At 32.8% G+C, this 13,865-nt stretch overlaps 2 protein-coding genes across 2 annotated transcripts; one reads left to right on the forward strand and one right to left on the reverse strand.

Annotated features, from left to right (window-relative positions):
* The first annotated feature begins 2,943 nt into the window (after nucleotides 1-2,943).
* LOC139843447 (vesicle transport v-SNARE 11-like) lies at nucleotides 2,944-4,934 on the forward strand. Its single transcript, XM_071833523.1, has 4 exons — nucleotides 2,944-3,082; nucleotides 3,554-3,612; nucleotides 3,715-4,068; nucleotides 4,782-4,934. The coding sequence occupies exons 1-4, from the start codon at nucleotides 2,989-2,991 to the stop codon at nucleotides 4,932-4,934; spliced, it is 660 nt and encodes a 219-aa protein (XP_071689624.1). The 5' UTR covers nucleotides 2,944-2,988.
* An 854-nt stretch (nucleotides 4,935-5,788) lies between these two features.
* LOC139840101 (ribulose-5-phosphate-3-epimerase, chloroplastic-like) lies at nucleotides 5,789-9,447 on the reverse strand. Its single transcript, XM_071830328.1, has 10 exons — nucleotides 9,092-9,447; nucleotides 8,363-8,474; nucleotides 8,030-8,170; nucleotides 7,821-7,934; nucleotides 7,335-7,413; nucleotides 7,079-7,188; nucleotides 6,932-6,988; nucleotides 6,448-6,517; nucleotides 6,274-6,363; nucleotides 5,789-6,049 (listed from the first exon to the last, which is right to left on the reverse strand). Exons 1-9 carry the CDS (start codon nucleotides 9,205-9,207, stop codon nucleotides 6,314-6,316), a joined length of 849 nt encoding a protein of 282 aa, XP_071686429.1. The 5' UTR covers nucleotides 9,208-9,447; the 3' UTR covers nucleotides 5,789-6,049; nucleotides 6,274-6,313.
* Nucleotides 9,448-13,865: the final 4,418 nt, after the last annotated feature.

Consider the following 13,865-nt stretch of genomic DNA (forward strand, 5'->3'; position numbering starts at 1 on the left):
ATAGAACCAGTAGCGGATCCAGGAAACTAAATCAGTGATTGCACAAAAAATTTCACAAAATATTGTAAATTTATTAAAGCGGTTCAAAACAACGTCGTTACGCATTGAAGTAATTTTAAAACCACTTATAAACGAGTTGTCTAAATTTCAAAAAATCAATGAGATTGTAAATTAATGCTAAAGATATTTCTTTTAAAGAAAAGTTTAATACGAACACATTTTAACAAGAAAATGTTACACTACTATCAATACTTATGGAAAACTTAGATTTTTTTTTTTTCAGTATGAAAATAAAGATACCAACGAAGCATTGCTTCAATGGTACCGCGGTTACACTTATGTATTCGCAGGGCTAGAGGTCTCGGGTTCGAACCTCGTCACCCGCTCTAGGAATTGAAACATTATTCCTTGAAGGTGGCCCAAAGGGAAGGTTTTACCGACCCGCTCCGGGACTAAGATCCGGCCCGCCTGCCCCTCGGGATGGTTTAAGGGTCGGATCCTCAGAGTGTGGTTCGGGTTTCCTGCCCGAAAGCGCGCGTGTGTGTGCAAATGATGACTAGGCTTCGGTCCGGACTGATGCAAGCTTGCCTTTCAAAAAAAAAAAGTATGAAAATAAAGATTTTTTATTTTGTAAATAAATAATAGAATGATAAATTAATAAGAAAATTTCAAGTTTTAAAATGTAATGTAACATTTTACTAAATTGTTACTCCCTCCGTCTCATATTAATAATCTACAGACAAAAAACACACAGTTTAAGAAAATGTCATAAAAGTATTGTACTATCTATTAACTTTTCACTTTTACCCTTACTTTTTCTTTATCTTTTAATCCTAGCCATATACATTAAGGGCATAATATAACTTTACTTTATTATTCTTATCTATATATGGAAGTTGGCTATTTGAACCATCCCAAAATGAAATACTGCACTATTAATATGGAGACGGAGAGAGCATTACTTAATTAAAGGTATAATATTGTAACTTTATATATCCTTAAACATATATTCAAATTTATATACGGAGTATCATATATATTTAGATTTAGATAAATTAACATTATTCTACTTATTTGATTATACTAAATAATCATTTTTTACATAAAATAATACGGAGTAAGTATAATTCTTATAGTTTATTTCTGTTTTCACTTAAAAGTAAAATAATTATAATTTGAAACGTGGCACAATAGTCACCACCACTCATATAGAATCTTTTTTTCTCTCTCTCCATATTTGCTGCTGCTTCTTCTTCTTCTTCACTAATTCTCCTTCTTTATTTGCACTTGCAACTATCAATTTCTATGTAAAAAATCAAGCTAATCAAAGTTAAACATCTAAAATATTTTACACTACCTAACTTTTCCTCCATTCTTCTTCTTCATTCTTTCCATGGTAGCACACAAAGAAAACAGGAAATTCAGTGGTAGCACTACCTAAAAATCCAATTTTTTTACACTATATGAATTTATTTCACTGGTGGCACGTGCTACCACTCCCTTACAAGTAGATCCGCCCCTGCATAGAACCCAAATTTGAATATATTTAAACACACAACTTTACTGTGTTCGAGTATTTGGTGTTTGTTCTTATATTTAATTTGTTTATATTTTGTTTGATTAATTCTGGTACGAATTAGTTGTTTTATAAGGATCAACTTGCGCTGATGATTCAGTGATCACAGAAAAAAGAGTGCGTCCCAAGAATCACTATGTTTCTTCTTCCCAAAAGTTTGTATCGTGTAATTGATTCCAAATCCAAAACAAATGTGTACTCTACACAAGGTGTTTCAAAATGTCAAGGATATAAGTGAATTTTTTTTTCGAACGTCTAAATTTTTTTATTAATAAACTAGTAAAATGCTAGAAAGGATACAAATAAAATACAAGTATTTATAGAGAATTTAAAGGAGACATCAACCATCGAACCAATTGCAATGCTTCTTGTGGAATCTAGCGAATATAAGTGATTTTAGCCACATGTTTAAAGAAATTTGGGCCTATTAAGAAGGATGTTTTCATTGGATTATGTAGGCCTAGGGATGGGCCAGTGGATTTTAAATTTGCAGTGGGCCTAGTGGCATTAAAGATATCGTTAGTTAATGACTTTGAGCTGAGCTAAATGTAAAAAAGAAAAAAAAAATGGAATATATAATATATAATATACTCGTCACATATTAATAGTTCATCGTTTCATTAGGTTATTCTTACATTACATTGATAGTACACTTTCATAAATACATACAAAATAATAAGGTAAAGTTCATCTATATTCTTAACTTTTTTTATATAGTACAAAATGAGGTAAAACTGTTAAATAAAGTAAAAAGTAATAAAATGTAATGATGAAATTTCTTAAACTGTGTATTATTTGTTTAAGTATTGTTAATATGGAAAGGAGGGTTTAATATATAGTGAACTTAGTTGATGTGTTGAATTACATAAGCATAATTAATCACTATTTTAAGTACATTCAGAGAAAAGATAATTTAAAACATAATAGATATCGTAATGAACTTAATTGATGTTGTTAAGTTACTCTCTTCTCTTTTGTAATTCTTGTTGAATTCGTTTTTTTTTTTTTTTCGAAAACGTTTTTCTTTTTAATAAGTTTTCGAGATTTTCCCAAAAAAAAAAAAAAAAAAAAAAAAAATTATTCGGCACACAATATATAAATGTGATGCATACATTTTTTAATATTACGAGTAGTAGTTTTGAAACTACGGAGTATATTTAGGGTGGGCAATTACATAAATGTTAACCTTCTATTGTGTTGGAGGTCCGTGCGTGAGAACCATTCTCTGGTCGCTATCACACCGTTTTCGTCAGAAGTTTATTTCGTTAACAATCAAACAATCATTTTGAAATTTTCGTTCTATTTCTAATCACCGTTTGACATTTTTTAAATCAAGTTTTATCTGATCGTAATCAAATTGATGATCAGTTTTCATCCGATCAAATTTGATCCTGATTGAATAAACAGGCGCCATGAGTCAGGTATTTGAAGGATATGAGCGTCGATACTGCGAGATTTCAGCTAATTTATCACGATTTTGTACGCCTGCCGGTGTTCTTGATGGAGGTGAGTTACAGTATTTTTCACATTTTCATTATTGTTATTTCAGCTCACTGCATTTAGATAATGTATTCTTATATGTAATTATTAATTATTATTATTATTATTATTTTAAGTTGCCAGTTCAATAAATATGAAGATGTTGACCGTACAACTGATCTAGCAGCGACATTAATAACTAAATGTAATAAAGTGAGGATGTGAATGTAGATTGTAGGTTTAGAATTATGGATTTGAGGCACAGAAGTAAAAAGGATTTCGTCTATTTTTTTCCGAACGACAATATTGGCATCAGCCAGAGGGGACTTAACCACCTTCGCGATCATATGCCACCCACACACACGTTAGGAGGAAACCCATTTAGTGACGATATTGGCAGTATTTCGTCTATTTTATTTTTGTTTTCAACTGATACTTTAATCTCATCTTGGTTTTGTTTTCAACTGTTTAATTTCGTAAATTTTATTTTGCATCCAGAGCAGAAGAAACAGAAACTTTCAGAAATAGCAGGAGGATTAGACGAGGCAGATGTTCTGGTATCTTACATATCTATGCAATGGCAATGGCTGTATCTTTATCTTTCTTTAATCAGCTTTGTATACTTTTTACATCAAAGTAATGCAATATTCCCTTTATAGTTGCGGAAAATGGACCTTGAGGCTAGGAGAGTGCCGGCTGGCATTAAAGCCACGCTTCTTGCCAAATTACGTGGATATAAAAACGACCTCGGTAATCTGAAAACTGAAACAAAAAGATTTCAATCAACCAATGTGACTGCTCGAGACGAGCTATTGGAAATGGGAAGGTCAGATTCAATGCAGGTTTCGTCTGATCAGAGAGCAAGATTGATGATGTCAACCGAGAGATTAGAAAAGTCAACTGACAGAGTCAAAGAAAGTAGAAGAACAATGTTTGAAACAGAGGAGATCGGTGTTTCGATCCTTCAAGATCTACACCAGCAGCGCCAGTCTCTCCTTCATGCAAACACTACTGTATGATTCAGTTTCTTTCAGTTTGATTTTGTGTCTGTAAATATTTTGTGGTTATTGTTATAAGAAAACTTAATCTTAATGTAATAGTATCTAGTAGAATTTGACCCCGGACGCAACATATATGAAAGTTATAAAATGGGCGGGTTGGTCAGGTTAAATTAATGTGTAAATGTCGGGGGCAATAGCACATGTGGGCACTTAACGGAATATGATTAACGATCGTCGGTGTCGAGGACCAACCAGGTAACTTGTGCAAACATCCGGGGCATTCATATGAAAAAAAAGTTTAGTCCCATACTTGCTATATTTAACAAAGTTTTGGGGACCAACTGCATAATTTTGTCAGGTTAATATGGGTGGGTTGGTCAGATTAAATAATGGGTAAAAACTAGCATTGGTACAGTCTTGAACAGGTTAAATCATTGTTGTCAACAATATCACTAATTATTTATAATTTTTTTTTTTTTTTTGAGAAATATGATTATAAAGCTTATTTTATTGATAACTTAATATTTCAAGTAAAAGGATTAAAGGATTTAAGCCATAAAAATACAAATTTGACGATTCAATGAGCCGTTAGAGATGAACATAATTAGAATCCGTCTACCCATTCATACGTATATGGGTCTAAACTACCACCACTAATTGTATATTTGCATCCTCTAAGCACTAGATTTATCGTGCAAAATTTGACAGACGATGTTTGTTTGCAGCTCCATGGGGTGGACGATAATATTGGGAGGAGCAAAAAAGTTCTAAGTGAAATGGCAAGAAGAATGAACAGGAACAAATGGATCCTAGGTTGCATTGTTTTGGCCTTAATTCTCGCTATCACTCTCATCCTTTACTTCAAGCTGGCCCATTAACTCTCACCTTTCATCAACATACTCCAGTTTGCAGTGTATATATATATATATATATATATATATATATATATATATATATATATAATTTAAAAGTCGACGTCCGTCTCGACCATTTAAGGTGCTGACTGTGTCAAACCCATCTCGCGTCTTTTTCAACCTTGCTTTTACCTAACCCTTTTTACAACACAAAACATGCAAATATACAAAGGAGAAAGGTAACTATCCATTCATCTAGTGATTGCTCAAATGCAAAAACTTCCGTTGAACAGTTTGTACCTAAAGTCGTTATTATTGTTAATATAATACAAAAAAGTAACACTAAACTACGTCAATTTTGATCGATTTGACTTGTCTTAACCGAATTTTTTACTTTTGACAGGCGTTGACCTGACTTATTCCGCTTTTGACCCGACTTTTAACCATTGACCGACTTATTAGACGCCGAGACGTGTCGAGATGGGCTAGTCACCAAAACGCCGCAACGACCATCGCAACGAACGCCGTTTGCAACCATGTAGTAAAAGTAAGGAAATCATCTATTGTAGCCGGTTAAAAGATCATATATAAGACACTGTAACAAAACAATTGTAGTAAAAGTAAGGAAAACTACTGTTATTATTGTTATTACTGTTATTGCTATCAATATTTCCCAGAGCCTGTGTGTAATCATTAGTTTATTAATTAGTTTATTAGTTAGTTTATTACATGAACTGATACTATAATAAATATACCATTATTAAGTTAACAATTTTATTATTATTTTAAAGATAAAATGACTTGGGAAATTTTGGGCATTCAAACATATTGAATAAAAAATTATCATCTACTTAAAAGAAGACAGCCACAATGGGCTATTAGAATCATATAATGATGTCTCAATATGAAGATTGAAACATTACTGATATTTTTTTCATATTCCTGTATGTTTGCTGCTAATAAATTCTAGGATACATTGAACCAAACTTATTTACGCTTCAATATGACGATGCTACACAAGTACCTTTTGTCACTTACAAATGGACCTTATTTGTACATCTTTCAGCAACAGCAAACGATGAATGTTACAGTAGCAAGATACAAAAGAAAAGTATCAGCCATCAATTTCCTCCTATTGTCTGCAGATTCAAAGTTTGTAATCATAAGAACAACTTACAATCTTTACCAAGAAATAATATTTTAAGGAGTTCTTGTTATTTACTTGTTAATTTAAAGTCTTTGTAGAAGTTTAATTAGAGGTTAATTTTCATTATTGGTTTTGAGTGTTTGGCTTCATCAGACTAAAATAAACTCTAATATAAGATATACTGTACGAATTTTCAACTTTTAAGAAGTTTCTTACACAGATAACGCAGGCTGAATCACTTTCGTAGCAGGAAAGTTTAAGCATGAACCGCTACGGGTCTTGTGCTGGCTTTGATACCCTTTATTGCTACTCCGTATTAAACATACATAGAAAAAAGGGTAAGAAACAATTAAAGAGGAATTTGCATTCTTGTTTATGAATTTTAGTTACCTTCAGCATAATCTTTAGCTCCAAAAACAGCAGAACCAGCAACCAAAGCATTTGCGCCAGCTTCTATAACCTGCCAGCAGCACATTTAACAATTTACTCAACAATTGATAATCTTTGTAGAAGGTGGGCCGGGTTGGGTGACGGCTAAAGGCAGGTTTGGGCTGAATCCATAAACATCTAAGTCTGGTTGGGTTTGACCCATAAACACTTTTTCATCCAATTTTATATTTTTAATTGTAATACATTTAGTTATAGAAACAAAAACAATTGTAATTTCAACAGATCTATATAAACATGTTATGAGGTTGTATAAATTGGCCGACTTTTAACTTTTTCAATCCATTCTACTCATTTAAAACATTCCACTCTTAGTCAAAGTTGAAAAAATCACTGCTCAGGAGTACTCAATCGGTACTTTTTAGGGAGTAATTGGCAACTCGGAGAGTACTCGGATGTTGACTAAGTTTGACTTTGACCGATATACCTTATATGCATTGGCAGGAGTAACTCCACCGTCTACTTCAATCCATGGGTTCACACCCTGTCGTTAACCAATTTATAACAAGTACCGTTATGTAACTATGTAACAAGTTTAAAGTTTTGCAAGTTGGAACACAAAAAAGACAAATACCTTTTCAACACACATTCTTCTCAAGTCTGATATCTTCTTCACTTGGCTCTCAATAAAACTTTGACCACCAAATCCAGGATTCACAGACATAATCAACACCAGATCAACCACTGTTGAGTAACAAATTATACACCACCCGTCATATAACAATTACTATGTTTCATGTTTGAATGTTAACATTATATCAAATTAAAAAAATAACTAAAAGCTTTAAGTATCTAATTCAATTTCTTTATATGGAAATTATATGAATTACCATCGAGGACGTATTCTATTGTCGATAATGGTGTAGCAGGGTTTAGCACCACTCCAGCTTTGGCTCCAAGACTTTTTATCTGAATGAAAAAGGATACAAGTACTGACTGTGGCAATTTTGAACCATTTACTTGATAATGGATTGAGATAGTTATGTTTTTCTTTTATCCATAACAGGTCAAATGGGTAAGCTAAAAACAAAATAGTTTAAGGGAATGGGTCAAATAGCACAATGTAAACTTCTAGTGCACCTGTTATACCAGTTTATTCAAAACATGAAAATATAAAGTTTAATGATAACATTTCACACTCTAACCACTACCTCTAAAAGAGATGGGCAAAAAATCCACACGGGTCAGCCGAACTTGACTCGACCCATCTAAATTACCCTTTTTGACCAGTTACCCAGCCCTTTTTAGTTTTTACAACAGAGCTTTTGGGAACGATCAATAACTGCATAACAAAAAAAAAAAAAAAAAATTCTTACTTGATTAACAGTACGGTGTAAATGTATAGTTGAAGATTGTTCACAATGGACACTGACTATGTCTGCTCCAGCTTTTATAAAGTCGGGCACTCGTTGCTCGGGTTCAACAATCATCTGCAATATTTCATTATCTTATTATATAACATATTATATATTTATATTTAGCATTTATTTAAAAATAGAACTTTCAAACATTAGACGAGAAATACCAAATGCACGTCCAACGGGAGATCTGTAACCGGCCTCAATGCATCCACAACAAGAGGTCCGATTGTAATATTAGGTACAAAACGTCCATCCATAACATCAACGTGAATCCAATCGCACCCTGCCAATTCTACAGCCTTAACCTACACGAATAAATTAGCACAACTAGCTATAACTTGATGACGAAACCAATATGCTTCAAGTATCAGTGAACATACATTCAAAACTATAATAAGTGTCTTCTAAATAGAGGGGATTAACATCTAAATTAAGTTTTAAACCATATAGATAAACTATTTCGTTGATAACAAGATTAACGAACAAAAGAATCCTACCTGTTCTCCTAACTTCGCGAAGTTTGCAGAAAGAATTGATGGGGAAACAATGATATCACTCTTTGAGAATTTATCAACCCGAGAAGCTTTCACGACGGTTCTAATAGCTCTCCTAGATTAAAAAATTTGGAAATTCAAGATACTATATTATATGATATGGGTATATACAGTTGAATTATAATGCATTACACAAGGCAAATAAGACTAATGTTTGCTATCTAGTAAGTAAAGTCACAATTCACAATCTAGAAGTTAAGGTTGCGTTTGATAAAACAAATTGATTAAGCCCAACGGTTACATATCTAAATTATTCAAAGGCTCTAACTGCACATGGTTTTAAATAACAATAACCCGTTTGCGATCATTCTGAATGAACTCTCCAAATGATCTATATGGTTCATCACATTTTGTTTACCGTTTAGTATCATTTGCATTGAGAGTTTACAAACAAACGCGATTCAGCATTCGGTGCTAAATTATCTCAACAAAACCTAATTCAATCGAATATTGAGTATAAATTTACAGCAGGGTCCTCTTTATTATTATTATAAAGTAAGTATAAACTGTAACTTGTAAACATAGACACAAACATAATTGCACTTATATGAGTAAAAGGATAAACAATACCAATAAAATCCTCAATAGCTTAATTCAACCCAAGACAAGTATACAAACATTTAAATAGTCAACCATACTAAAATTGAGAATCAATATAAAAGGGATTATTACCTTGTTGTATAAGAAACTGAAGTGGGTTGAAAAACAGAATGTTTTAAAACCTTACCAAACCCATTAATCTGTGATTGAATAAGAGTTGATAAACTCAAAGAAGAAGCAGTTGTCATTGTTTCAGGTGAAACCTTTTATCAAATAGTTGGTGGGTGGGTATAATATCAAAAAGGTTCGATCTTTTGTGTATCAACTGCAAAATGTTTAAAGATTGATTCTAAAATTGAGAGATTTTTGGGAATAGAGTATGGATTGAAAGATAACTATGGGAATGATATGTGTCGGACACAAAATTGGGTTTGCTTATTATCTACATAATGGTTGGTTTCAATGAGGTGTGGTACGAACACAGCAAGCCACTTCGGGCCCTCTCTTTTGGTGACGAAATTGAAACCGTATGGACCCGGATTTTGATTAGATATCAGAAAAGCGTAAATCCATAAAATCTAACCTCGAAATAATCGAACATTCGAAAAAGGAGAGTGCAATCAAGGGAATTGATATTTACAAAATGAAAATTACTTGTTCCACTTAAAATTCCTATAATACCCTTAATAAAAAGCTTATACAAAATTTTTAAAACTTTTTGTTCTAATTTATTAAGGAATATTTTGGGAAAAAGATTTGAAATCATGGTAGAACAAGCAATATTGGTGTTGGAATTATCATCTCCCATCAATCAATTTTTTTAGAAAAAATTACGCTTTTGGTACCTGTGGTTTGTACATTTTTGCATAACAAAACTTAAACTTTTTTTTTTGCATGATTAGTACCAAGGCTTTGCTTATTTTACTTGTTTGGTACCAACACCTCACATGTGCAATGCATGTAAGGATAATTTCATCATTTTATATATATAAAAACAAAGTCTATGTATCAATCATGTAAAAAGAAAAAAAGTTTACATTTTGTCATGCAAAAGTGTACAAACTACGGGTACCAATGGCGTAAATTATTTTATTAATTACTTTAAATGATTTATTTATTATTATTATTATTACTAGCTAAAGACCCGCGATTTCACGGGATTTATTGAATAATGATATGTAACACGATCTCACAAAAAAAATAAACATTAAAGCATTTTAAAAGTTCAAATGAGTAAAAATATAAATTCAATATTGATGTAATAAAATTGAATAATGTAGCAAAAAATATTTCACAAGTAGGTATCAACTTTGTTTCAAAATTGTATAAAATGGAAACTTAACCAAGGTTTTTTTTTTTGGGGGGGGGGGGGGGGGGGGGGGGGGGGGAGGGGGGGGGATAAAGGGGACGGAACCTCCAGAAAACATCCAATGTAACTAAAACTAAAAAATTGGTACAATTACAACGAATGAAATATATCATGTATAAAAATTAAATTGAGAGATTAATAGAAATAGCTTCTCATAAAATGAACACCAATAAAAAACATCAAATTTTGCCTTTATTATTTCTTCTATTGTCTAGCAGCATAAAGGAAGTTAAACTTAACTAGTCTTGAGACTCTCTTCACAACGAACTTAACATAATCTAGTAGCTGCAAATCAACTCCGGTTGTAACACCGGATTAGGACAAATGTAACAACCTGTATAATCATCATAGAAGAAACAAACTTATAACGAATATAATGCTTCTACTATAACTTATATGAATTGATAAACCCAGCTAAATGATCTTTACTTCTTTTCAATATACACAAAGCTCGGACTAACCAAATAATGAAACAAGAAGGTTCAAGAGGACATAAAAAAGTGTACCCCTAAAAAAACAAAAACAAAACCCCGATGTACAAAATGATAAAGAAGTCGAAATCTTTTTAACTTATAGGGTTCTATCATCATTATAAAGATAGACTAGGACCACTTTATAGAAATAGCTCATATTTATACGTTATACGTACCGATAAACAACAAATGCTCGGCGATCTGGTTTGATTACATCAATTTTACCTGTGTTTTAATGATTCCTTGAACAACATATACTCCATTGATTCTTCGCTTCCAATAAAGTTCCATAATACACAGTTTTTCACACGATAACAGCAAAGAAGTTACTATAATTTAACTGGCTAACATTTGATCTACAGGACAGTTATGAAATATAAATTTATAGTCTGATAGATTAAAATGAAACATAAATAACAAATTTAATAATGTGGCCCATCGTATCTTATAATGTATAACCAAATCAATAACATCAATATTATTCTAATTATTGTAAAATTAGCTTTAAAGTCAAAATTTTGCACATAAGTTGAATTTCGCACCAATATGGGCCCACAAGTTACCGAAAATTGAAGACTACGTTACGGATTAAATTGGCCCCACTTCTCCCATCAGTGAAAGGTAAAAAGCATTCATCCATGACTGACATGGCAAAAGCCAACATAGAATTTATTGCACACGTTAAGAATATTTAACGGAAGAATCGACTGTTGATATATCAGAATCGACTGTTCATGCTTCATTCCAAAGAGCTTTTGAAAGTTACTGTATAACTGAAATTTTAAGAGGTAACTGTGATCCCCAGCCATTAATCAGAATTACTACAACAATATGATTAACCGTGAAAATATCAACAAAATAAGAGTTGAAAATACCTCATGGCACTTCTGCCCACAGAATGACAAGTTTGAATAATTGGTTTCACTTGGCTTGACATATATTTCCATTCTACATTATTCATGATCTAAAACATAATAGAGCTTTCAAAGATAGCCCTCTAACATAGTTTTCACTAAGAAACTTTATGCGATAGATGGATAAGTGCTTTAAAAACTTTAAAATCAAAATAATTACTATAAGCATAACAACAAACCTATGCATTCTTCACTAGACAATGTATGCCGAACTGCAACAGAAGGAGGGACCGTATGTCACTCACCTGATAGCAAACCAATGCATAATAAGTGATGAAGAGAATAAACAATGGATGACTTTGAGCTTACACCCATTTGACCTGTGACAAAATGTGTTCCGCATTGACACACAACTTTGAGTACCTTTTGCGATTAACATTTCCATCATCTGCATAATATAAAATCTATGTGAGCACTCTACCCATCAATATGGAAAGTGGCAGAACGGCTAACTCAAGCTGATTAACTGCCCAAAAGCAAATCACGTTTTCTTCTTTTTACCCATTAATACTTTTATATCTTATATATCTTATAAGTTCATGGATATTTAATGTTATAAATTGTGGCGACCCGACAAAATCGTCATTGATGGCGCCGTCCACTTAGGTCCTGTTACGTGGTCATAAGTCTTTAAAACAACGTTTGACCAAAATATGTCGCATTCATTTCAAATGTAAAGATGTTTCAAAGTTTACAAAGTAGTTCAACGATTAAATATGTTACAACGTTTTAGAGTACAAAAGAAACCTATGCGACACAATTTAAAGTAAAGTCAAAAGACGCTTCATGTATACATGTATACTCGACATCCAAGCAAGTATCAAAATAGAGTGCGGAAGCATGTATCACTTAGCATTCAAAGACCTGAGAAAAACATAGAAAATCTGTCAACGAAAACGTTGGTGAAATCATAGGTTTAGTGAGTGAGTAAGTAAGTAAGTTGAACCACAAGATTTATAACGTTGAAATAATAGTAAACCATTCTAAAAGTTGTTGTTGTTATCACGAGCACTCAATTATCAAGGCTTAACTTTCACGTACCCCATTAATATAGTGTTAGAACCTACACTTATACTCGAAAATATATTTCATCCGAATAACGGTAGCGAACCGTCCGAATGAGGGTTTGTCAAACCCATATGGCCATACAACATAAGTTCTCGCTTACACCCTACAAGTGTAACTAATGATAATTGAATTGAGGCTTTTTGTTCTAACTCATACGTAGAATGTTTGTTTTCGTACTTGTGTTCACTTTGTAAAACGAAACGTTTATGTTTTCTCATCCCATATATAAGTATAAAAGAGTAAAAGTGGGACTATGATCTCACCTCGAGTGCACGAGTATAAAGGTACTTCACAAAGTAAACGTGTGCAAGGACGAATGCTAGTCTTGACCTAATCAAATAGGTTTTATCAATATCGGTAAACACGGTCGGTCAAAGTTGTTCAGTTAGTCCTATGGCTCGTTATGACTCGATTATATAGCATGTGAATCACGTTGTCAAGTTTCATACAAGATACAAGTGTAAGAGAGAGGTTATAACGATTAAACAAAGTATTGGTTAAGTTTGAATAAAAGTCAACTTTGGTCAAGTCAAAGTCAACGAAAAAGTCAACACGTTCGGGTCGGGTCTCGGACAATTTTTCTGAGTTATATAATCATATATGAGCATGTTAGAACAAGTTACATGTTAATCGGATGTGCGTAGCATAGTTAGAATTTAACGAAAATGAGACTTTTTGGACAGCAGGCAAATGGCGCGCCGCTCAGATTCGTGGCGCGCCGCTCCGTTTCAAGGTAAAGTCTCGGTGCCACTTTGTAGGCATTTGATGCTCCGCTCAAAAATCGACGCGCCGCTCCGTATGCCTGACAGAAATTTTGGGCTGTTTTCAAGTGTTCAACTCGAACCAAACTTCATTCAAACACAATTTATGAACCGTAAACACTCAAAACACGTATCTTATATCGTTGGAAAGGTAATTTAACGAGGAATACAACTAAACACATTTCATCAACCAAATCCAACATTTACGATAACCGAATTCTCGTCGAATGATCATTTAATGCTCACCATTTAATGTTTCAAGCTCATAAATGCAATTGATGATTCGAAAACTTAACACACACATATAATACGCCGTTTCGT

Source organism: Rutidosis leptorrhynchoides, chromosome 4, assembly GCF_046630445.1.
Source record: "Rutidosis leptorrhynchoides isolate AG116_Rl617_1_P2 chromosome 4, CSIRO_AGI_Rlap_v1, whole genome shotgun sequence".
NCBI classification, from domain to species: domain Eukaryota; kingdom Viridiplantae; phylum Streptophyta; class Magnoliopsida; order Asterales; family Asteraceae; genus Rutidosis; species Rutidosis leptorrhynchoides.

Coding starts and splice junctions, on each gene's coding strand:
- LOC139843447 (XM_071833523.1), top strand. CDS start 2,989: ATGAGTCAGGTATTTGAAGGATATGAGCGTCGATACTGCGAGATTTCA. Junction 3,083..3,553: donor TGCCGGTGTTCTTGATGGAG/GTGAGTTACAGT, acceptor TTTTGCATCCAG/AGCAGAAGAAACAGAAACTT. Junction 4,069..4,781: donor TCCTTCATGCAAACACTACT/GTATGATTCAGT, acceptor GTTTGTTTGCAG/CTCCATGGGGTGGACGATAA.
- LOC139840101 (XM_071830328.1), bottom strand. CDS start 9,207: ATGACAACTGCTTCTTCTTTGAGTTTATCAACTCTTATTCAATCACAG. Junction 6,989..7,078: donor GAAGAATGTGTGTTGAAAAG/GTATTTGTCTTT, acceptor GGTTAACGACAG/GGTGTGAACCCATGGATTGA. Junction 6,364..6,447: donor AGCTAAAGATTATGCTGAAG/GTAACTAAAATT, acceptor AATACGGAGTAG/CAATAAAGGGTATCAAAGCC.